Source organism: Corvus cornix, chromosome 9 (assembly GCF_000738735.6).
Source record: "Corvus cornix cornix isolate S_Up_H32 chromosome 9, ASM73873v5, whole genome shotgun sequence".
Taxonomy (NCBI): domain Eukaryota; kingdom Metazoa; phylum Chordata; class Aves; order Passeriformes; family Corvidae; genus Corvus; species Corvus cornix.
Window position 1 is genome coordinate 11,634,347 of NC_046339.1, and position 24,461 is coordinate 11,658,807.

At 44.5% G+C, this 24,461-nt stretch overlaps 1 protein-coding gene across 3 annotated transcripts in view; it reads right to left on the minus strand.

Moving 5' to 3' along the window:
• FGF12 (fibroblast growth factor 12) overlaps positions 1-24,461 on the minus strand; it is a 220,793-nt gene that overhangs the window by 53,821 nt on the left and 142,511 nt on the right. For all 3 annotated transcript variants that reach the window (XM_039556821.1, XM_039556822.1, XM_039556820.1), the window contains 2 exons: positions 24,291-24,401; positions 17,328-17,431 (listed from right to left, as the gene is read on the minus strand). In XM_039556821.1, coding sequence (XP_039412755.1) covers positions 17,328-17,431; positions 24,291-24,401 — 215 coding nt within the window. The remainder of the gene's footprint in view (positions 1-17,327; positions 17,432-24,290; positions 24,402-24,461) is intronic.

A 24,461-nucleotide genomic window follows, 5' to 3' on the forward strand; every position in this document is an offset into this window, starting at 1 on the left:
AAGCCCACTTTTCCAAATACGTAAATTTGGTTTGTGTCCTCAACATTTTTGTTATGACAGCCTCAGAGCAATATAATTTACCTACCAAGCATGCACACTGTACTTGCTATGCAATTACACATTCTGAGTATGGAAATTCGTCTTTGTCTTACTCAATGTGGATTTAGCTTTGTACAGATGACAATGTAGGTCTTCTGAGCTATTCCTCCTTCCTTCCTCAAACATTTTTCAAAGAAAATTTGGTCAATATTTGCATTAGAACCACAAGATTAGGGTCATCTGGGATGTCAGTTTTAAAAGTTATACTGCAGATTTGAGTGGTGCAAAGAAAGCAAGGAAGCAGCTGTAGCCAGGCTGCACAGAGCTCACCATGCACCAGCAGTCATTGCATCATTGGCTCCATCACTCGAGGACTCTATTTGGATGGTCAAACTCTTAAGCACAGCCATCCGTTAGCCCTGGGAAGATTAGACAGACAGATGGCTCCTGCAGAGAGATGAGTTAGAAAGATGCAGGGAGAGATATTTTCACCACATGGATGCTGCCAAATTCTGCAGAGCACAAGAGGTGCCCTGAGGTCTAGATCAAAAGCTAGTCCCCCAGGATCTTCTGAAGAAAAACACTTCCTCAGTTCAGCCAAGAATTTGACCAGAAGAGTAACTGCAGATACAAGAGACTTTCTGTTGAATTGAGGATATGCTTGTGTCCCTCATGACTTAGTAAGTGTATAAGGCCACTGAATCAGCCCCAGATATAACCAGCTTGAACAAGATGGATACCAACAGCTCCTGGCTCCAAGTGCTAGCAATTCATGGAAGTACAGCAATGTCCACTGCAGCCTTCTCTCAGGTGTGTTTTCAGTACAAAACCCAAAGAATAAAAGTGATCGGAGAATCTACGCAAGGACATCAACTTAAAAATACACTCAGAATGCCTGGCAGCTTTTGCTCACTTCATAAAGGTTTCAATGACTCAAGATTCAAGAGTTGCAGGAGGGAAAGTCCATCATTGATAATTACATCAATGTTCACAGAAACTGTGAAATTGTTAACCATAAAGAATTTTACAATTTGAAGTGACGCTACTGTGAGCAGATTATACCCAAGTATCTGAACATATGATTGATGACTACAGGCACAAAGAAAGGAGACACTGTGAAAGTGAAGATAAATAAAAGGACATAATGACCTAAGAAGTGCACGCTGCAGAGTCTCTCGCAGGGTCTTTGGAAAGATGTACAGGCTCCTACGAGAACCGTGTGGCTGAAGCTTTGGTTGCAGAGCACACAGCTCTTTACAGCTCCCTCTTGCTGCCCTCAACGTACCCACCACCCCTGCTGAGCATGGCAGTCCTCTGCTGTAGAGGGTAATGGTTTGATCTTTCCCAGGGAAGACCCTAGCACAGAGATGAGCTCATACCCTGCCACAGATTTCAGTGGGGTCTTACAGCTTGACTGTCTTGGTGTCTTATGCTCCAGAGACTCCTGGTATTTAGTCCCCTTAGTGGAAACTTTGAAAAGATCTCCTGGCTATAGAAAATTTCTTTCAGACAGTCTCCAAACAGATGACAGGAAAGAGAGTCCTAAATGATGAGCACAAACCTGAGCTTTTGAAGTCTGTAAATAAAAGGGGAAAGAACTGCAGGGCTTGTGATTACTTTGAAATCCCACTGAAACCACAGGGAGCTGCAAGAATTTACAGCACCACTGGTAATGAAGTAACTAGGTGTCAGAACACTGATTTAACTGAAAAACACGGTATCTAGCTTCTGGGTTTATTCTTTAAGGTGGTGTCAGGCCAATTTATTCCATTTTGAAGTCAGACGGTATTTCCCTCCTTCCCCATATCATTCCAACCTGACAAACCTGAAAACCAAGTGCTTCCTTTTGCCTTTTATTCTAATGAATAACAGAGCTATCCCAAATAGAAGCTGCCTCCGAACACGGCTGAATTATTGGGACACTTCTTTGGTTGAGAAATGTGGGGCAAAGAGGTCAAACAGGGACAGGATGGCTGGGCTCAGAGAGAAACCCAGCTAGATCTGGAGCAATTTCAACCCTGGAAGGCTTCAGGTGTGAGAGACTCATGTGAGCTCATCTCTTTCACAGGACTAACAACCTGATAGGAAAAGGACATGTGAAGGAGAAAATCTTCTGAGGTATAGAACAATGCAAAAAAACCTCATGCTGTCATGTAGTCCCCCTCTTATCTACTCAAGCTCTTACACAGTGCCCTTACCACAGCATCCAAGTGCCTGTCAATCAGCAACACGCTTATCTCCACACTGTCTCTGCGGGAGGAAGAAAGGAACCTTATCTCCATCATACTGATGAGCAGCTGAGGCAGAGAGATTAAGGGCTCGATCTAGTTGCCTTAACATAGGTTTCCAGTGCCATCTAAGATGTCCTGGGGCATGCAAGACACGCAGAGGGCTGGCAGGTAGGACGCAGGTCCTAAGGGAGATCCATGGTCTTGTGGAAGCCAGGCAGGGGATGCTGGCACATTGCAGAGGGAGAGGAATGTCGAGGTTTAGACAACTGAACTGAATCATCAAGTCAAGGCAAGGTATTTGTGGGAGAACAGGGAGCTGAACCCTACAGACTGCCCTATTAGCACGCTAAATACAAAACTCCCATCTGCAAAGAAGGACACAACATTTTTTTAAAATGTTGACTGCAGGCCTGTTTTATTACTAAATAGTAGTACCGAACTTTGTGTGCCTGGGACTTCCAAGAAAAACTACCACAGCCAGGAGCCTGTGCATTGTCTTCTTCCAGGCTGAGTGTAAACACTCATCCACACCTTTTGGCCACTATCAAGAAGGTCCCTATGGAACCTTCTGAGGATCTATGTAATATACAGTTATTCCTTGTCAAACTCAATAAAAACGTAGATTGTCATACAAGGAGCCAAAACTGGTATCAGAGTGGCCTTTCTCCACCAAGCCCACAAGCCCAGACCTCATCTGAGAGGTGAATGTACTTCATTGTGGCAGTATTTACAGAAAGACACTTTCATTTTAGCTCATGGCAAATCCCTGATGACGATTTAGGAGCTTGTAATGAGCTTACTGAGGAAGAATGAAAGGATGCTCAAGGTCACAGCACCCATAGGAGCACTATCACTCTTGACATGTACAGCAAACAAGGTTCCCAAACAGCTGCCAAACCAGAAATAAGCTGTATGCAGAGAAGCTGTGCTGGCTTTGCTACAGGCTGACATTTTGGTGCATTAGGCTGAGGACAGACTTGCAAAACGACTCGAGCAATTCGGACACTTGGTTCCCCTTTCCAACAGCTCAATGCAAGAGGTGGTGGTTAAGCACAGCCTGGAAGGTCTGGTTGCTGGAGCAGCTTCCTGCAGCACAACCTGCAGCCACACAAGCATCTCTTCTCTGCCATTTGTCCCCTTTGGGTTAGATTGTGGCCATGTGGCTTGCAGGTCCACATCCCAGCTGCTACCTGAAATACAGGTTTAACCAAATAACCCCCAGGCACGAGCCTGACTTCAATCCTTCCTTCTGGCCTCCCTATGAAGATGAAAAACACACATCAGACACAATCCTTTCCCCAGTCACAACAGGTACTCTCCCTTGTATTCACAGCTTCAACAGGGAGCAGAATCTGATCAATGTCTTAATTTACTTAAGCCTCACAAAGACTTGAAAGAGGAGAATTATTTTTATGTTATTGTTTTTTTTTATATGTGAAATCTGATTAGAATAATCCTGGCAAGGCAGAGAGTGATAAGCAAATAGAAAAGTGAAAAAATGCAGTTTTGAAGGAGGAAATTGATTTCCTTCCCTCCCTCCAAATTTGAATAATAAACTTTCACAAAGAATTTCTTTGCAAGAAACTCCTGGAGATGCAAGAAAGTATAAAATACTTTGTTAAACCTTTAATAAATTGTCTCTCAGAGTTCCTTACAAAAATGGAGATTATTGCACCATGGAAGTTTGAGACATTCACACTTGGAATCTAGTGGGAAACACTTCTATGGGGATGCAGAAAAATTTTACAGACTACTTGAAATTAGCCCATATCATGCAAGAAACTGAGGCTATGGGAGCCTGGGTGCTTTGCCACCGAGGCATTACAAACCAAAGTGTGGCCAACAGGCACCTTTCCCTTTTCCACACCTCTCCTTTCTTGTGTAGAAAAGTGGGTAATTCTCTCCTTTTTCTGGAAAACACTTGGAACTTTCTGGTAGACAAGCCAATCTTGCTATTACATCCCAGAAAGACATGATGAGTTTCAGTTTCCAAAGCAGGCACTATTTCTAATCAATTACCATTTATTCACCAAAACCATCAACCACTATTAACAAAGAACATTCGCTGAAAATTCATACTCTGATGCCTCAAAAAGGAATTGGTCTTCCATATATACAGTGGCATGAGCATGCACCCATTCACTGGACATTACCCAAAGACTGAGCAGACCAGTCTCAGGGATTCTGCAATAAATACACTCATCTCAGTTTTCTAATGAATACCAAGAATACCAGCTGGTTTGCTCTAGGTATAAGCCAGTGGTAGTGACAGCAGACACTAAAATATATCCCTCAATACCACAGAAATTGTGCTGGTCCTTCCACTATTGATTGCCTTGTTATGTGATGCTTTACAGCCATGCTTCCACCACTGAAAAAACCCTATGGAATAATATTTTCTGTTGAGTCCCACCCAATCCACCTCCAAGCAAAATCACCAGTGCAGAGTTGTCCCACAGTTCTCACTGAGTGTCTGGTCATGATCTGATGGCACGAGATGCCCTGGAGAAGGAATGACACAGTGTATGGCACCATAACAGCACTGTAAAGCACTGCTGAAGCTCTGTGAATTCTGGACAGATCGCCCAGCAAGCCACCTGGATGGTTTATAGAACTCAACCTAGCTCTGAGAAAACAAGTATTTCTGCACATCAGAGAGCTCGCTATCTTACTGTCTCTGTTACTGGTTTCTTCCAGCTGTCACTGGGAGTGGCACTCACTGGAGGTGGACACTGAATTAAATGCACCCGCAAGGGCCTCCCTTATTTTCATCTCAGTGAGAGCAAGGGGATGTACTGGGTGCTCAATACCTCTGAAAGCAGGGCTTTAAGCTATCTGAAAACCCATGCCTGCTTTTGTTACTGCAGTCAGTTTTCTTGTAAGACCTGGCTGTTCAGCTCCTGGGGGCATCAGCACATACCAAGTGTTTCTTTTCAGAGCACTGCTGCAATCCTGAGCTTCTCAGGAGCAGTTTCCAATTCTCCACCTGCCATCTTGTGAGGCCGACACCGTAAACAACCCCAGCTCCTTGGGTGGCTGAAAAAGAGATATCTGTGGAGCCCTGAGCAACTGCGCTTGACATATGGTATTAAGATGTGCAAGGGAAGATGGCTGGCAAAGGACGACTCTCCTGTGGTTCTTTTGCCTGCTCCCATTATCCTCAATGATGATTGCTAGGGACATAAATGCTGAGGAGCCAGAAAAGAAATGCAATGGGAACACAGAGGGAAAAGCAATCCCAGCCTACACAGTGCACAGCTTTGAAAGCAAACTGATTTGCTCAGACACAAGATGCTACACAAACAAGTTGTGCTGCTGCTGATGCACCAGTTCCCTAAACAATCACAGTGATACAAAAGAAAGCTTGTGATTAAGGCAAAGCATTAGGATAAGGGAGAATAGAAGGCCTAATCCAGTCTCCACGCTTGACCTTGGGCATATCACATCACTCCTCTATACTCAGTTTCCTTAACTACATGACAAAGTTTCCCACTTTGAGTGGAAAATTATCAGAGAGCATGGGAGAGCCCAGGAGGAACTCACAGGTAAGTGATAACAGATTCTTTTCTGAGCCTACCTCACTGGCCTCTACAGCCCCAGCTAAGTTAATTACTCACACTGTCAATGATCCAGATGATCCAGACACCTTCAAACCCACACATCCCTGGAGGCCAGTCATAGATACAGCTTTAGGCAAAAGAATTGCATTTTAACAACTCTCTATCTAGCAGACATGACAGCCACAGGCTGGGTCCTGCATCTGTGTGGTGCTCCCATCAGACATTAGAGTGACACAGCACATCCCTGACCCAGTCTCCCACCCAAAGCCATGTTAAGCATGAGCTCTCACTCGTTCTCCCAGTCCAACACTGGCAGGTGTCACCAGATGACCCATTACTGAATTCACCTCAAGCACTTTGAGAGTCCTTCCCTGTGCTCTGTTCCCTTCCTGCTCAGCCCAGTGTATGGTGGGAATCTCTGGCATCCATGGGGAAACTCTGCTGTGGGCAGTAAAAATAAATCATCAACTGGGGGCCAGGGTTTAAACCAGAAACAATCTTGAGTGCAACGGGACTATGAAGATTTTAACATGGTTGGCCAAGCTACAGTCTGCTCTTAGAGGTGCTTTGTATTTTTTCTCCCCTAAGCAAAAGCTCAGCATTTATAGATGCCTTCCTATCACACCAGGTGTCTACAGGACACCATAGACATCTCCTGCGGACAAGATCGTGGTGAGCCTCTATGAAGATAGGCAAGGAGGAGGTAAAAAAGACACAGAGTATCTCTAAGGACAGCACAGCCAGTGCTGTTTAGCGACAGCTTCTGCAGCATGTCAGAAGAATCAAGAAGTGCTTTGTCCAGCCAAAATGCCCAGAGCAGTAGTAAGAGGTGCAAGAAGATGGAAGTTGCTTTGGACAAGCCAGTGTAACAGCTGTAAGACTTTTTCTCCTAAGAACTAGGAGGGCAACAACCAACATTATGGAACCCAGCTGCTGCACACCTGCATGGCACTCTTCTCCTGAGCTGGCTGGATCCTTGGCAAAGATCTTTCTTCCAGCAGTGTGCTCTACCCTACTGGGAAAGAAGGGGCTCTGTGCAGCCACCTAATTGCCATGGGAATGGACACAGTACAGGAGAATGGGCTGCAGGGAACAGACAGCAGCTACCAGCCGCAGAGGGTGATGGTTCTCCTTGGCACCGAGTACAGTCCAATGCTCAAAACCCATAAGCCGCCCCAGCTCCACCACCAGCCTCAGGAGGAAGGGGGGAATCTCTCTGCAGTGCACATGAATCAACTTAGAGCAATATGGGACAATGTAGGGACTCAAGCCACCAGAAGCAGGAAAGTCACTTTAAAGGCATGGCTGGCATGAGTGCACAGGCTTCGAACACTGAGCAGGAACACCAAGAACTGCCCTTCTCAACCCCTGCTTGCTTCAGATTCCTGCTGTGGGAAGGAACAGCACAGCATGGCCACTGTGCTTGAGGGAATGTCAGAATTAGGCTAAATCTCACTCCTCATCTCACTCTGCAAGTGCCTAGAAAGTTGGACATTATCTTCCTTGGTGCCTCCTCACTCAATGGCCTTGTTCAAAATCCCTGAGGTTCTATTTTCTTCTCTTCTATTTCATGCTTACAATGATTTAATGGTGGGAGAGAAAAGGCTGTGCAGGAGATTCATACTGATTTCTATCTCAGGGGCTTTAGAAAGAAGCAGATAATCTTTGTCCAGCTACAGTAATTCCTCTGCAGTGTTCCAGACAGCATCTGGGAGTCTGTAAGGTATGGATGCAACTTCCAAGGGCTGTTATCAATAATGCATTTGATGTGCAGCCTTCAGCAGCTGACCAAGGAAGTGTCTTATAAAGAGAAGGAAATCCTTTGGTCTTCTCAGGAGGAAAGTGGTGAGGAGATAGAAGGACTTACCATCGTGGTGCCAAGTCTGATTTATGTCAAGGGGTTGTTCACATTTCAGAAAGCTTTTAGCAGGAGGCTGCTGCATGGATATGTATTTGGGGGATTAGGGAGCACATTGTGAATACCAAAATACTTTCAACTTACTGCAATCAGCTAACTTATAGGGAAGAGTTGCATGAAAGGCTACCACTGCTGCCAAAGCACAGCTCCTCTGTACCCTTGGATACCATCAGTATGTGGGAGGTGGCAGGACATCTTCAGAGTCTCTTTACTGCCTTCTCAATGGCTGAGACATTGAACCACCGTATTAACCTGTGACGTGTGTGTGAGGGACTGATTTCACAGAGGAACAATTAATTTAATGGCATTTAAACATTTCAGGGCTTGTCAGGCTTTTCCACAGAAGAGTAGCCACCTCCACACAACAAAGTATGCAATCCCTAGTTCATCAGCAGGGAAGAAGGTCCCCTTTTTAATCAAGCAAAAGCTGTTGAGGAGGCCACGCACATAAGAACACGTAGTTTGCACATGCTAAGATAAATCTGCTGGTTTGGGTATGTTATCCAAAACACACTGATGTGAGAGTGAGAAGAAGTGGTTAAGGAACAGGAAAAAGGAGGACAGCACTAAGGTGAGCAGCAGAAGCTGTAGGAAATTCTAACTAAAGAACAGCAAACCTGCTGCAAGCAAATGAAATTAGTCACAAAAGATTAAGCATGTAACCTAATTGCAGGCAGAAAGGTGATGATACACCATAAAGGGCCTAATGGGTACCAGTCCAACTACGATTACTTGGTTCTCCAGTCCTGCAAGCAGTCTAAAAACAACTGCTGGTGCAGCAGAGAGTGTTTCATTTAAGTTTGGTAAAGAAGGACCAAGCTGCAAGTCCAAACTCTGCTCTGAATCATCCTGTCTGGGCTCAGCCTCCAGCCAAGCGAGGATTTTCTGCTCTTATTCATGATGCAGAAGAGGCCATGACTTTAGTACTGGAATTCTCAAAATCCCCAATTTCTCATAATCCTGCATCTATGATTACACCCTCTACTCCCTCCTGCACCGCACCATTGTGTGAGGCTGGTGGCCATGAACCATGGCCATTGGGTAACTAACACTTCTCTAACGGGGTCCCGAGCCCACAGGCTGATCAGAATTACTGACAGCACAAACAGGAATGGGCAAGCACATGCAGTGCCCTGCTTGTTATCCTGCACTGTCACAACTTCCTGGGCAGGACAAAGACCAGCTGCTGGGGTGAATGAGCCTTGTATGTGGTTTGAGCTCAGGTAAAGGTCAATGTGTGAAACAACCTGCTCTGCAGGACATTAGTTAAACTAACTGTGCTGCAGAGGGTTTGAGATGATTGCTAAACTGACCTGCTCTGCAGAAGGTCCAGGGTGAAGCAAAGCCTCTATTGTAATAATGATTGTCTTGTGTCAACTTTCTGCCCTAAAGAACCAAGGACTTCTGAAGAATGTGCCTGTCCCCATGGTGTTGGGTGGCATCATCTCAAAACCCTGTGGGCCCCATCCTAGAACTCCCTGTACCATTCCAGAGGCAAAAAAACCCATGGAAAAAACCCCAGGTGTTACAGCAGATATTCATTCATTCAAAATTTACAAGTTGACTAATATAATTAAATGCCCTAGAAATAAACAACCAGCAGATCTGACACACTCAGCCATTTCCCCTCAAGGTTGACATTTTCAGTCTCCCAGAAGGGTTGGGCATATTTTTTAAAAAAAGTCAGTCCCTCTGGCAGTGGCTGTGGTGGGTGAGCAGGACAGGCTCTGCCTCTGCTGCAGGCTGCTTTCCCAGTGCCCTCCAAGCCCTGTCACAGGGCCAGCATGCACAGGACACAGTCTTTGCAGTGCCACCCTGGCACACCTCAGATGCCATGAGGCCAGATGCAAGGACCAGGCGAGGCTCAGGAGGCCCTGGAGCAGATCCAGAGCTGTGTCCTGCCTTCCTGCTCTGCTGCCTTTGGGCAATGCTGCTGGCAAGGTGCCCCTGAGCTCCTCCCCGCTCGCACACAGCTCGCAGGCTCCTGCCACAGCTCGCTGGCCATCCCACACCTCTGCAGAGCCGAGCACGCTTGTCAGCACACACACCTCATAACACATCAGAGCAGGGATAGCAGCACACACAGACCCCTTCCACCCTGTGCATCCTTTCAAGGATGGATGCCCTGCAAGAGAAGATGGGTAGATTCGGAGTTTTCCTTGCAGCATGGAGTGTCTCATTCAGAAAGATGCCAAATGACGCAACTGGAAGAGGCTGGTAATCCCCATAGCCTCCGTCCCTGCGACAGGGGTCATCAGGGAACACAGATTCACAAAAGCACCAAGGTGCAATTCCAGCACTTCCCTGAACTAGATCTTGTACACGCACATTTCAGGCCAGGTTCGTAACTCCTGCTATGCATGTCTACTTCACCAGTTTCAGGGGCGTCCTGTGCCAGAAGCCAGCCCTGTATCTTGGGATCCATGATAACAAGAATTTATAGTACCTGAATTGAGTTCCCATGATTCAGAGACCTCAATAAAGTTATTTTTGTTTTGCAGATGCTTAATCAGGACATCACCCTTTGACAAAAAAGCAGGGATAGTTCAGGCTCCCACCCAGGCCTTTCTGCTACAGTACCCTACATTCCCCACTGTTCCAGCTAGTCTGGCTTGAAATAGCCCAGGGACTGTCTCTCTTCCTTTTCCTTGGAAAACTGCATTACAACTCAATGTTTCCCATTTCAAAAGTTTTCTATCACTTGGCTCCCAGTTATAATTACATGCACACAGTCAGTAAAGTTTCTTCCTTGGGTTTTTTAGCCTCTCTCCAGCTTTCACCTCCAGAGCTGTTAGTCACTGTTTGGCAAAGGCACACCACTTCCTAGTTTTACCCATTCTGTATTTGAGTTTGGTATGATTAGAAAGGAGATCCAAATAATTTCATTAATACACACCTGACCTCAGTCAAACATAGCCTCACTCAAAACTTTCCTTGTTTCTCTTCATATCAGTGTCCTGGACCCAGGAAGGACAATATTTGTCCTCCCTCCACTACAAAATAAAATGTTAATGATAGTCCCACTGTAACCCTGGATATCCTGGAGTTCTCTCTAGGTTTTGCTTCTGGAAAACAGACAAAAGACAAATTATTTGACAATAAATTAATTTTAAAATAGACACTGGATAAATGGTGTTAAAAACAAGCAAAGCAGCCTAGAGAGTTTTAGGAAAAGCCAAATACTAGGCAGGTAGCAGAGAGAGAAGCTCAGTTATCAGTCAGTCTTGCATCCCCCAGCTAGCAGGATGCAAAGGAATGGCAATGAAAGGGATTTCTGCTGTAAATGCATCTCCAGAAGGACATTTTGACAGTCATCTTTTGATTTTTACCTGCTGGGATAAATGCTCCACTTGCACATCATTTCTGCTAAACAGGGGCTTCACCGCACACTGTCCTGCCCTCAGTCTAGACATGTGTTAATAGTTTCCTTCCAAAATCCAACTCAAACACTGTATTGCCATTGACTGTTCTGCTTTAACCTCATCATTTCCCCTAGAGTGGTTAACTGATCACACACAACACACAGGACAAAAACGGGCAAGTTCTATGCAACACTACTGCTGCCTAGCACCTGCTCCAAAGGCTTTGCCTACCTGCTTATCCATGGTTAGGCCTGTCTGGCCTCAAGGAAATCAGCAAAAGAAACACTGTGCAGAATATGGCAGCCTCCACTGATTCATCTCTGATTTCTACTCTTGCCTTCACTTTAATTTACAGCAACCCCTCCCTGCCGGTGTTCTACCCTCCCTCCAAATTTCAAGGCAATCATGTGGGATCAAGATGCTCCACCAAAATCTAAACATTTTGTTCTGATTTCATTAGGAATGATAAGGCAATATAAACCACTCTAAAGTTCTTTCAAAATGGGAATCTGTAATGTTTCTTTGGGGAAACATCAAAATGAGATGAGTCAGCACCTCTGACTGGAGCATTTTCCCCCCATTTTCTTCCAAAATGAAATTTCAACAAAAGATCATAATGCATCCCAGCACCGACAGACCACTGCTCACAAAGGAGAACAACCCATCCCTGCTCCTCCAGCTGGTGTTAGGTAGATCATTTCAGGTTCCTAAATAACCTGTGCAACTAAGGCTACGAGAAGTATCTCTATTGAAGCTTACTTATCCTTTATAATTTGTATTGCTATCAGATAAAACAAGGTAACAGCAGCTAGAAAAGCAGGATTAGGCCCAGCTGGTACTGATTTTGTCCTCTGAAGGTCTCTTGCTTGAACAGTGAAGTCTGATCTAACTCACCCCAGATGTGAATACAAGGGGCACACAGTCCCACCCCTCCTTGAGGGAGCCGCACCACGGTGCTGCGCTGGTAAGTTCAGGGAATACAGGTACTTCAACAAGATACCAGATGAGAAACCTGCTCCCTAAAAGCCACAGAATTTCACTGTGCCACTCTCCTCACCTTATGAGCAGAACAACATGGATGGCAGCAACTCAGCAGCAGAAAAGGGACCTCTTTATTAAGGACAGCTGTATTTACAAGTTTCCACGCTACAAGGGTGGCATGCCAGGGTGCCTGCCAGGAGCTGAACTTCAGGAACATTTGATGCAAGGCAGGAATCTGCTCCCAGGGGCTGGCTCTTCTTAGAACAGCTGCCTCCTTGAGTATCAATTTTGTTTCCATATCTATGAATAAGTCAGGAAACAGGAGGAGTTTTATATCTCCCAGTTAATACCTTCATTCAGCGAGCCCCTTTAAACAGCCAGGGAAGAAAAGCAGATACTCTGGAGAGAAATTAAAAGCACATTACATTGGTCTCCAGCTGTGCTTTGCCTTTGGAGACATTTCTCTCTCTCTCCACTGACCTGGCTCCCTAATGAGGCATGTAAACTAGGGAATTCCCCCAGCAAGTGTGCTTTCTTGTATGACTTGCAAAATGTCCAGGATAGTTGCCTGGCCTAACTGTACTTCTGACCAAATCAACTAGTACCACAGGAGTCAAACGGGGATTAAAGAAACAGCATTGGCAGGAGCGGCTTTAACGCCCCAAGCCTATCAGGGGAGAGAATGCAACATTATTGATTCCAGCCCCTGACCCTGGAGTGATGTAAACAGGAGTGCAGCAACCCTAGAGGAGTTGTAGCAAAATAGTTATAGCATTGCAAGCAGATTAAAAATACGGTTAACATACATACTTCCCCAGATGCTTGTTTGTTCTTATGCAAGACGTGTTTATTATGCAAAATGATAAAGCAGAAAAGAAGGAGAGGAAAAGAAAATGGAAAGACACACTAAGCTTTTAGCATGACTGGGGTTTTCTCAATGCTGCTTAGATTTTTTTTTTAATGATTCCCTTATTAGCAGGAATCTTCGAAGTGATTCAGGCTCTAATTTCAGCATTTCAAACTCACAGGTTTATACTGAAAAACCATAGTGAGCTCTTGTAAGCGACCCATTTTTTTTTCCTCTATATTCTCTATCTCTGCTAGTGTTTTCTAAGTCTTCCCAATAAATTATGTATCACAATTTGCCATTTAAAAAATAATTAGAACTCTGAGCTAAACAACAAGGAATATCTGAGAGCAATACATTTTAGAAGAGAAGTGTTTTGCACTTGGGGCAAAACCAATCCCAGCTGCAATGCCACTGAATTATACATATCATCATATTGAGAGCTGCACTTTCAGTGTACTTGGAGTGATTGGGTGGACCTGTGGAGACTCTACAGCCCCATGACAAAGATTTGCTCCAGGAGAACCAGGTTTGCCTCCCAGCCAGACAATTCACAGACAGTCCCTTTCCCATGCCCCTGTGAGTTGTTGCAGTCATAATAGAGGGTAAGATGGGAACCAAGGAGAGAAACTTCACAAAGAAAAGTTACACAGGAGTGGGAATTAATTTTCTGGTGGAACTATTAACTCCAGACAGACAGGAGAGCATGTTCTGTGTCTTCTCCCGTTACGATTAGGCTGTAAACTCACTGGAGTGGGACAGACCTCTTTATTCCATGTTTCTGAATCCTGTGCAACAACCAGCCCTTGGTCTCAGCTTCCCAAGTGCTGAGGCACCACAGACAAGTTATACCCATTGCCCTTCATTCATTCTGTGCATTTTTACTTTGCCATCAAATGCTAACAGTGGGTCTTCCAGAGAGTCATGCCCCTCCCCAGAACAGGTGCTGACTGAAACCTTTGTGCACCATCGGGGAATTCAGAGCGGCTGTACATTACAGGAAATCAAAAGTGAACAAACCTATGACTCTGCAAGCTTGCTATGCAGACAGTGGCTTGCATCCTACTTTCTGCAAAGCAGGATGCCTCCAACCAAAACATGACTTTCTTGTCTACTTATTACCTAATTCCCATGTCGACCTCAGAGACAGCAATAACTTAGTCTGGGGGAAACAAAATCAGGTATCTTGTGTAAGTAAACAATGCACAAGTCCCAACAGCTGCTTCCCAAACAAAGAAGGTTTAGCATCTAATAAATTTAGGCCTCTAAAGCTGGCTAGGAATATATGGTTGGCTTCAACCCAGCAACCCAACCTCACACTATCCCTACCTGAACAAATGAGGTAGGGATGAGGAAACTCATTGCTGAAGGTATCAATGTAGCCGAGCCCATCAGAAAGTCTCGCATGTTTCCTCAAAATGCTGTCTCACCATGTTTGGCTTTAGAGGACTCTACTCAGCCCTACTTCTGTGCTAATCAACACCAGAAAGACTTTTTCCAGGGGCTGGTTATTCTAAGCCTATTCATTCAAGAGCCCATTGGCCCAAACTCAGGAGCTGGCACAAACCATCCCTAAGACCAGGCTGATAACAGCCTGTGGTTTGATCCAGGGCAGAAGATGTCAGCCAAGACCTCAGCTGTCACAGAGAGATTAAATATCATCAAAAAACCCCACAAAACAAAACCAAAACAAACCCACAGCGATGACATGTTCAGTTACAGCATCAATCTGGGTTCAAGAGGAGGGAAAAACCCCAAACCAAACCAAAAACAAACAAACAAACAAAACCCATTACCCTGGACAATTTTATCTAAAACCAGTCCTAGACTTGAGGGTGTTCTAAGAAGTCCTTGCAGGGCTTCCATGTAGCATGGAAGGCACCCAAGCAATTCATTTATCAATTGGTCTGTGTGAGTGAATAATATCCGTGGGGAATGTTGACCCATTTTTTTCAGAAATCCCCCAAAAAAAGCTAGTGAAAAAAGACACGTACATGCACAGAGAGAGCAAAGCTGTAGTTTAGGGTCTGCTAAGCAAAGAGCAGGGACAATGTGTCCCTTGGTGTGGTCAACAATGAGGTCCAGGCAGCACAGCCTAGGGACCCTCACCCCACAAGGAAAGCTGCAGCAGCCAAAAGAGACTGCCTGAACAGGTGGAGCTCTTCTCAGACATATCCAGTTCTTTCATGGCATCCTGATCTCATCCCTTGTCCTTTACAATGAGCTTGACCCACACTCCCTGCTCCTAACACACTTTATCCACAAATTTTCTATTTTCTTGCCTTGGGGTTTGCTCCCAAGCACAGTGAATTCATTAATTTACTGCTGCAAGACAAAGACAGAGCCACCAGTCATCACAAGGAAAATATCCAAAAAGTTCCATCACCCTGGAGTAGAAACGGTCCAGTATCACCCTTTTACTGCAAGCAGAAACCTTGGATCCCATTGATAAAATGAACAGTTTCACTCTTACTAGCTCAGACAGAGCTCAATGCCATCAAGCTGTGGCATATTATGAGGTTCACTTCTTTAGCCACCAGCCATCACAGTGCATCCTTCCCCATCAGCCTTCCCTGATTAACCTTCCTACTCAAGACAGGCACACTTGTTGGAAATAAGCAGGCCCCATTAAACCACCCTCACTTGAATACATGTGTGATCTGGTGCCTTTTAGGATCCTTGAAATGACTAACAGATGTGCTTCCTGAACAACGTGGTCTTCCTGCCGACTACCACCTCTTGGTGTGTCCCTCCCACCCTTTATATCATGTCTCACTACTACTAGAAAGAGATACTTTTTCTCTGCATCTTCTCTAGTCTTTCAGCTGTCAAACATCATTTTTCCAACTCTCTGTTTCTTCTTTTGCCCAAGACCCACACCTTTCCCTCCCCTGCACTATTTGTTCAGAAAATAATGACCACTCATTGGTCCAAGAAGACCCTGTTGGCTGGCTGTGGCTCTGTGACACACTCTGATTTCCTGCAATCCTCATTTACAGGACACTGGTGGTAAAAGGAGCCTCAGCACTGGGCCAGAACCCTGTTCTGCACTGCACAAACAGGGCAAAGCAGCAGTCCTGAGCCCCTGACAATGTACCCAGAGGGACACATGCACAACAATGCAGTACCACACCATACTTGGTATTACCTTTAGGACTCTAATAGCTTTACAAAAAGAGGAAGTTTTCATTGTTAGTAAAGCAATTTAATTTATTTAGAAGCAGTCAATTATGTTTACTGGGCTATGAAAGAACAGGAAGCGTCTGGCATCCACAGAGATCCAGATTGATCTCTGTCTCTTCTTGACAAGCAGCCAGTTTTGAGACCTATCTCGCCAGGCATACTAACACATCCACTTGTTTTCTACCCTGAGCTGCTGGGGAGACAGAGCCTTGTTACATCTCAAGGGAAAAGGGTAAATCCCAATCATTTAGTGGTATAAAACTGACCAGGAAAAAAGATGGAAGACAGAAAAATTGCATAGAGAAACCCCAACTGCTGTCTTTTCAGTGGTCCCATCTCCATGCTCACATACACTTTTAAAGCAAAGTAAGTGCCCAGACAAAAGCAGAATCGCTGCACTGTAAACTTACACAAAGGCAGACGAGATAAGAATCTGGCTATACACTGTAAAGCTATCATAACTACAGAAATGAGAAGTGTATTATTAACTATCACTTTTTACTATGTAGAACTAGAACAAAGTTATTTGAAGCATAAAAATTCTGGCAAAGGGCTGCCATATTTAATAAATCACCAAATCAATTATTCACTGTGAAAATCAATTACTTACTTTAAATGAGAATCTTATGAATAACCTCATGCCCTTTCATGTCATCTAAGAAAGTTATAAGGGAATTAGTCGGCAAAAACTGCTGCACTTATCTTTTATGTGCATTAAAAAGACCACACAAATACAGGGAACTTCTGCCAACAGAATAGTCCAGAACCCTTTGAAAGGAGTCAGGGTATTGCTGTGGATTTACACTGCAGTCAAAAGCAGAATATGACCCATTGGGGCACCACCTATGACCAGGTATCTGGGTGCAATTCAGAAGCAATCCCATTGAGTCCATGCCATTTCATAAATGTGAAATCAGAGTATAACCAACTCTACACAACCTCCTCTACAACGTGACCTACGTTAAGTATGTACTCAAAGGAACAGAAAGTGTATCTTCACAGGTCAGGAATTATTGCCACAGTTCTCTGTGGAGACACTTTAAAGTGAATATTGCATGGCCTTGCACCAGCTCCCGCTGCTCTTGCTTTTAAAGGTTTGCTGATATGTGACTGTTTTCAGAAAAAGCTGGAAGTCCCAGCGCAGCCTGCTTCCTCCCACCCACAAAACCAAGGCACTCCAGGAGCCCAACAGTGCAAAGTACTTACTGAGCTGTAGAGATATCCCTCAGCGTTCATGGCAACGTATAGACCTGCCTTCACCCCCTGGATTGCCACCACGCGAAGACCCACAGGAATTAGATTGAAAAGGGCTGTAGAAGGAAAAGAAAAGCAAATGTTATGGACACATCACCCTGCATGGCCACTGCTGCTTTTGCCCCAGGGCCAGCCCACCCCACTCCTGCCTCTTCACAAAAGAGACTGAACTAGAATCAACCATCCTGCTTCCAGCCACAGGGAAGGACTGCAGCCATGGAGCTGATGGTGACAGGAAATGTTTGTAAGTACTGGGTTTGGCTGCCTCCCAAATGCCTTAACATACCCATCAGTCTGTCTGATCACTGCCTTTGCAATGCCAAGGGCTCATCTGTGCTCCCAAGTGAGTGCATCGTGATGGCTTTCTGAGGGCCAGCTGAGCCAAGGTAACTGCACATATACAGGACTTTGCCTGTGGCAAACACAACACAACTCAGTTTAGCTCACCCTGAAACACATTTAAGCCTAATCACACTTTCCTGTATTTGCCATATACTAAAAGAGTACACAGACAGTGACCACAGCCAGAAGGATGCAAATTAACTTGACTGTGTGCTTGCCCATGTGATCCTGGACTGTCAAGGGAATGAAGAAACTCAAGAAATAGTGCTCCACTCCAGGACTTCAGCACTGCTCCCCATTCAGGAGCAGCACTGGAGAGGACAGAAGAGGACAAGATCTTTCATTATTCAGTTTTACTGCAGTCCTTCTGATTAAAGCATTGCAACCACTTCCTCCTGGTTAATTACTTTATTGCTTGATTCCCACCCAGCAGACCGTGTATCTCATTGAAAGACCCTTCCTATGAGTATATACATTAATGTACTGTCAGGCTTTCCTACATTTCTAACAGCATGGGCTCAAAGAAGAGACTATTATTACCACTGACAGACTGAGCACTGAAGCATTAGCACAGCTTTGTTTCTACTGAGATTCATAGATCAAGAGTATTTAGATGTTGCCAGATCCCTTGTGCTTCAGCTTACAAAGAGCTAACTAGAACTCATCCCAGGAAGCTGAAGATACGGAATGATGGGCACAGGGTCAGGCAGAAATACAAGCACAAATACAGCGGAAATACTTCGCTCAAGGTATCTTCCCACGCAACAGCCCTGAAACAAGAATATGAAATGCCACTTTGCTCAGGACATCTACCAGGTGTCTTGGCTGAGCTGGTTTCAAGGCTGTCTCCAAAACACGATCCATAAATTCCAGCACACATGAATATAATTTTTTTCTTCACTTAATTCCCAAGGAAGACTGGAGGACTCCCCTCAATGAGCTCCCCAAAATGGAGGCACCTCAAGTCTAGTGAAAAAAACCCTACTCTCAGCTCCTTCTTGTGCTTTTAAGCACCATATTCAGTAAAACATCAAAGCACGTGCTGAAGGCTTATCAAATCCAGTATTTGTGTTTCTGGGGGAGAATGTCAACAGATGTGTATGGCAAATGCGGTCCAGCCTGAGTATTGGTCTGTGAGTAATTGGAGTCAAGGACAGTGCTACTCTGCTACTGTCCCTAGACAAGGCAAACACACCCCAGAGCAACTACTCAGCATTAAAAGTGTTACCTATCCCTTTCTCCCTACCACGAAGGTCTAAAACCTTCTGCAATTAACAAGTCTATAAGCAACTCCCCTTCCCTATTTCTTCCCCCTACTGAAAAATAGAGCATATTATGGCTAATAATGAAACAAAATGGGCATCATCACTCATTTCCTACAGCCAATTTGTCTTGCATAGAAAACTTGTGACAGATTGTTCAAAGCATTCATTAGGCAGCAAGGTGATAACACTCAGAATTAGTGGTTGCGAAGTTCCACTTGGAAGCATCCACATGTTTCCAAATCTCTTTCCACTTCTACATGCAAAGGGAGCACAGGAACAATACTACAGTGCTATGCTACAGCAGGAGGACCACTGCCAGTTCCCAAACTCCCTGCTGCACCCATCATCATGGCAGAGCATCTCCTCAAATGCAGGGGAGCAAGTGGGCAGGCAAGCACAGGGACACAAAGCTGACATAGGTAACTGGCAACCAAAAGTTTTAGAAAGCAAGTATCCTCCTCTATTAAAAAAACCAGCAGTTTGGGTCAATCAAGATTTTGTAAATTCCCAGAGCTATGTCTGCACTCAAATCTAGAAATACCTTCATAGAAGTTGATACCTTTTATTATCATGCTTCCAAATAAGTATTTCATCTTGGTTTAGAAGAGATTTAAAAGCTTATAAGCTTTATTGTAAGAATGTAAAAACGGGGGGAAAACCCCTCAATCAACCTCAAAAGCAAGATGTCTCATTCTTTGTCAGGAAAAAAAATTCTGATTCATTTGAATCACCAGATTTGAAAATGGGAAAGAGGACTAGCTGTGGTAGAATAGAATTGGACACAGGGTGTGCTGATGTGAAAAACAGAAAAATTAAAAACTGCTTTTAAAACTGTTTCTCAAATGCAAATGGCACATATCTTGTGCTATCTGCTGTTTCATGGAAGGGACATGCTCTTTTACCCCATGGGCAAAAGGAAATAAAACCTGAAAATGTTGAATATTTGTGCCCCTTTTCTTCCATTACATCTTACCATCTTCAACTAGCAGTATTTACGCCTGACCCTACTACTTCTAGCACACTCCAGTCCTAAACCCACGAGTATGTTGTCACTGTTATGTTATGGTAATTTATCAGCTAAATTCTGAATGCATGTTTCACTATGGGTCTAAGTTCTCTACAGAAATGGAAGTGAGGCAAGATCTGCCCTATACAAGGTGTGGTACATATGCTCAGCTTTAAACAGTAGTAAGTCAGAGGAGCTAAACTCATCTGTAACAGGTGATTTGTTCTCGAGCAAGACATTTGTGTTACACGTGAATAACAAGAACTAATGGAAGATGCAACGGACAACAGCAGCCTCAGCACCATGAGGTGGTGGATTAAGACCCTGAGGGGATTGGGGAAAGCTGCTGAGACGATCAAGAGGCTCTGGTGCAACACATATGAAAGAAGAAACAGAGGGAACTGCATTTGCTTAGCTCAAAGAAAGGAAAGCCGCAGACAGATTCTTCTCAGAGGAACACAATGAAAGGAGAAGAGGCACTAAACAAAAGCCTCAAACAGAAATGAAGACTGGATGAAGAAAATTCTCTGCAAGGAGAATAGTGCAGCATTGGAACATGAGAGGTTATGGAATAGCTCATTCCTGGAAATGTCTGAAAGAACTGGACAAGGCTCTGCACAGCTGAAGATAACCCAAGTGGGATGCTGAAATGCAAGCCTCCTTAATCTTTTTGTGCTTCTGGCTGGAAAGCCCCAAGCAATATCCTAGATATGCTGGGCTGTTTCGACCTGGTCAGTCCAGTTCACCTATCCTTTCTGTACTGTCTGTTTGCCAAGGCTTTTCAGATGTTCAGCAGGATTATGTAAGCAGACAAGGAAGGCCACTTGCTCTAATGAAGGGGCATTATCCTGCTCAGCCCACGGAAAAGCAGTAATAATGCAAGCACTGACAGCAGCAGTGAGCTCTGAAAGGCCATTTGAGATCAGTGGAGCTGGAAGGAAAGGATACTGCCCCAAGATGGGGTTCATACATCACCCTGAGAACACAAACAGGGGCCTCATACACCATGAAAACGCACTCCAGTGGGAAGAAAACTCTTCACATACCACAATGCCAGCAACCAGAGAATGTGCCCCCTTGCTTACACTGAGATGGCATGTCTCTAACGGCATGGCAGAAGGAACAGATGTCCCAAGTGCTGGTTCCTGGGAAGCTGGCTGGACGCCCATTCAAATGCCATTAGAACTTGGCTTCTGGGTTTTTTTTTCTTTAAGTGAGAGAAGGTGAAAAATAAATGCCATCAGCTTCAAGAACACACATAAAATGGGCAACAAATAATTAACTGAAAAATTGCTTAAATATTAGCAGTTCCTCTTGTATAAATAACTGGGTTTTTATTAGAACTTTTAATTGCATCAGATGTATCTGAGGGACACGGCGTGTCTCATTTTAAACGTTTATTTTGCCAGAGTAAACCAAGCTAATTCCTAATGAAAATTATGCATCCTTTCACAATGCTAATTTGAATAATCAGTGTGGGGACACAGGACACAAAGCAATGTATGGAAGATGGTGTTCACCAGTATTTAACTGTGCTAAGATGACTTCTGCGTGGAGAATAGATGGTCATCTAGAGTGGGAAGGATCTTCTCCTGTGGCCCTCAAGAGTGCCCTTCTCTGCTGTGGATGCAAGTTAACCTACCCCTCTTCAGGGATGGAAAAATATTATTTATCTAGTCTTCGATGAGTTTTGCTCTTGCACACACTTCTGACTGGCTGGTCAGGAATCTTCTGGAGAAGTACTTCAAAACAGAAAACAGCAGTGAAGTGAATCTGTAAGCTATTTACTTAGACAAGTAACTTTTGATTTTCTTCTGGTGAAAAATTGAGATTTTTGGAGGAAGAGAAAAGAAAAAAAGACACTCAGCTTTATTTTGGCACTTCCAAAGTGCAAAATGTGATTTTGTTTTGAAGCCGTAACTGGAAGCTTCGCATAGTTTATAATGTTCATTCAAGCTGAAGATTTATGGAGGAGACTATGTGGTAAAAAGTTACATAAAATTGAATAAAGCACAGTCCTAATTTCATTTTCAGGAGCCAAATATTATCAGGTTGGATTCTTTCCCTCTTTTGAGATCCCCTGAGATCAGAAGATGGGGAATTCTTTGGCTTCGATCTTCTCTCAAAAACTTGCCTAAACTTTCCAGCTCAGCCCCTGACTTTGAGCCAGTGGCTTGGCACACTTCAATGAGATGCCTCCTGTCCCACCAAGCTGCTGAGACAGGGCTGCCATCTCACCAGACAAATTTACACTCTAGAAGGGTACTTCAGCCCATCTATTTCCAGTTAAAAAGACTGGGTGGAAGCAGCTCTCAAGTACTCAGCACCTGGCCAAACTCATCTCTGACATTCCTGGGGGGATATATACATCACAGCTCTTTGGACAAATTGGGGCCCAACCTCAGCCATGGGAACTCAGGAGGTTCCCCTGAATCCACTGCGGGTGCAGCAGCTTCCCTCATCTCCCCTGTCAGACTGAAATATTGCTGAACTGCTCTTACATTTCTCTGCTGTTTACCTAAATTCATCCCTGCTCCCATTTAAGCCCATTACTTTGTTGTTCAGTCCTCCATGATAGATGAGGGCAATGAATCCCTGTCATCTCTAGCATATCTTCCCATGTTTTTGACAAATAGGCCTCCAATGGGATTTTCTGCAGCTTAAGAACAGCCTAGGTCTTCTTCCTTTAAGAAAAAGCAGCTAATACAGCCCACTGAACTCACCTCATGTGTTGGTGTCTGCCTGAGAGTATCTCAAGGCCAGACACTTCTTGAAGGAGACCTGTTGAGTCTCTGAGAGTAAAAGTGTGCGTGTGGAAGTCCACAGATTCTCCTGCTCCGCACATGAATCAGAAATTGTGCTACTGCAATTCCCAATATTTACTTTGTTCAACACCAGTGTATGAAAAAGGACTAAAACCTGACATTTGCATTTGATACAGGCCACATTTCTGGTAGATGCAGCCTCTTGGGTCATTCCACAAGGGCTTTGCCAGCCACCTGCAATTTCAGTCACCATCTTCTCACAGCTCCTCTCTCATGTATGGACCCCCAGCAGCAGGGCAGCTCCAGAACACACCATGCTCCTGCTACAGCACCCTGCAGCTTCCTGGGGATGGGGCAAACACCACGGACGTGGGGCTGCAGCCACCTTGCACCCCTGTCCAAGTGCACCTTCACAGGAGAATGTCAATGCCCTGACATGTGTGTTGAACCCCTACAGACACCCTCACCTGCAGCCCAGGCCCTGCCTTCCTGGAGAAATGTCACCTTCAATCCAGGTAGGAGCTTCCTTAAATTAGAGCAAAATGGGTCCACAAATCAAGCAGGCTCCTCCTTTTACAAAGTACATGAAGCTTGCTTCCATCAACCCTACCACACAGATGAACTTTTGTTCACCTCTAATAATGACTGGGAAGCCAAATTCCATGCTGGCCAGGTTAAAAACCCCTTTAGCAGTGTTACAGGGAGCTCCAAACCAACATAGGTAGGACAAAGCAAGACTTGAGTCCTATTCTATTGATGCAATTTGTGGCAGCAAGGATCTGAGCTTAACTGCCCACTTAGGGGCATCACTCTGATGCCTATGAAACGCAGAGATGCTGCTGAAAATATTCTACACCTTTTTTAACCTTTTGAAGAGCTTTGGTATTAACAAAACAACTTCTTCTTAAAAAGGAAGACTGACTACTACTTTGCACGTATTTAAACCAGTGTGGCTCCTGCACACGGCCATGGATTTTAAACTGTGTGGCTCTGGTGCACTTTGCTGTCCAGCACGAACCCAACTCCTTTGAACACGGTTTTGGAAGATGACCTCCTCTGACAAGGTTATTTGATACCCTCAGCCTTTACACCAGCCTCAAAGCACGAGACTTCAGTGAACAGCTGCTTTTCTCCAGCCTAGAAATTCCTGATGCTTGCTGAATTTTTGAGGCTAAAATAGTGAAAACAATTTTCTCCTCTTCTCCTTGGAGAGAGAATTCCCCGTATCCTTTACCCACGTGGCATGTGTATAAATATAATCTTTCTCTTCTGGCAGCAATTCAAATCATGGGTTTTATTCTCCACCCCACCCAGATGGCAGTTACAGAATCGGGGCAGGAGGGAAGAAGATCAGAGAGGAAACATATGAAATTATACTGGCAAGGTTTAAAGGGGAAGGATAGATAGAAAGAAATGTGCAGAAAACAGCTGTCTTCCTCCTAATCTGAGCTTTTCAAAAATGAAGCTGCACAAGTGAGACCCACTAGGTGATGCATTTCATTGTAATTGGGTTGCAAAACAGGCTAATTTTTCTTACTGTAGTCACTGTTTTCGTCCTTGGTCCCATCAATTGTACCATCTGGGTGCATCTGCAGGAAGTATTCCTGCTGGCTGAATAACCTTGTCACAATTCCTTTCAGCTGGGGTTCTGCAAAACAAAAATAATAATTATTACCAGATATACTGAGTAGCACAAGACTGAATTTGC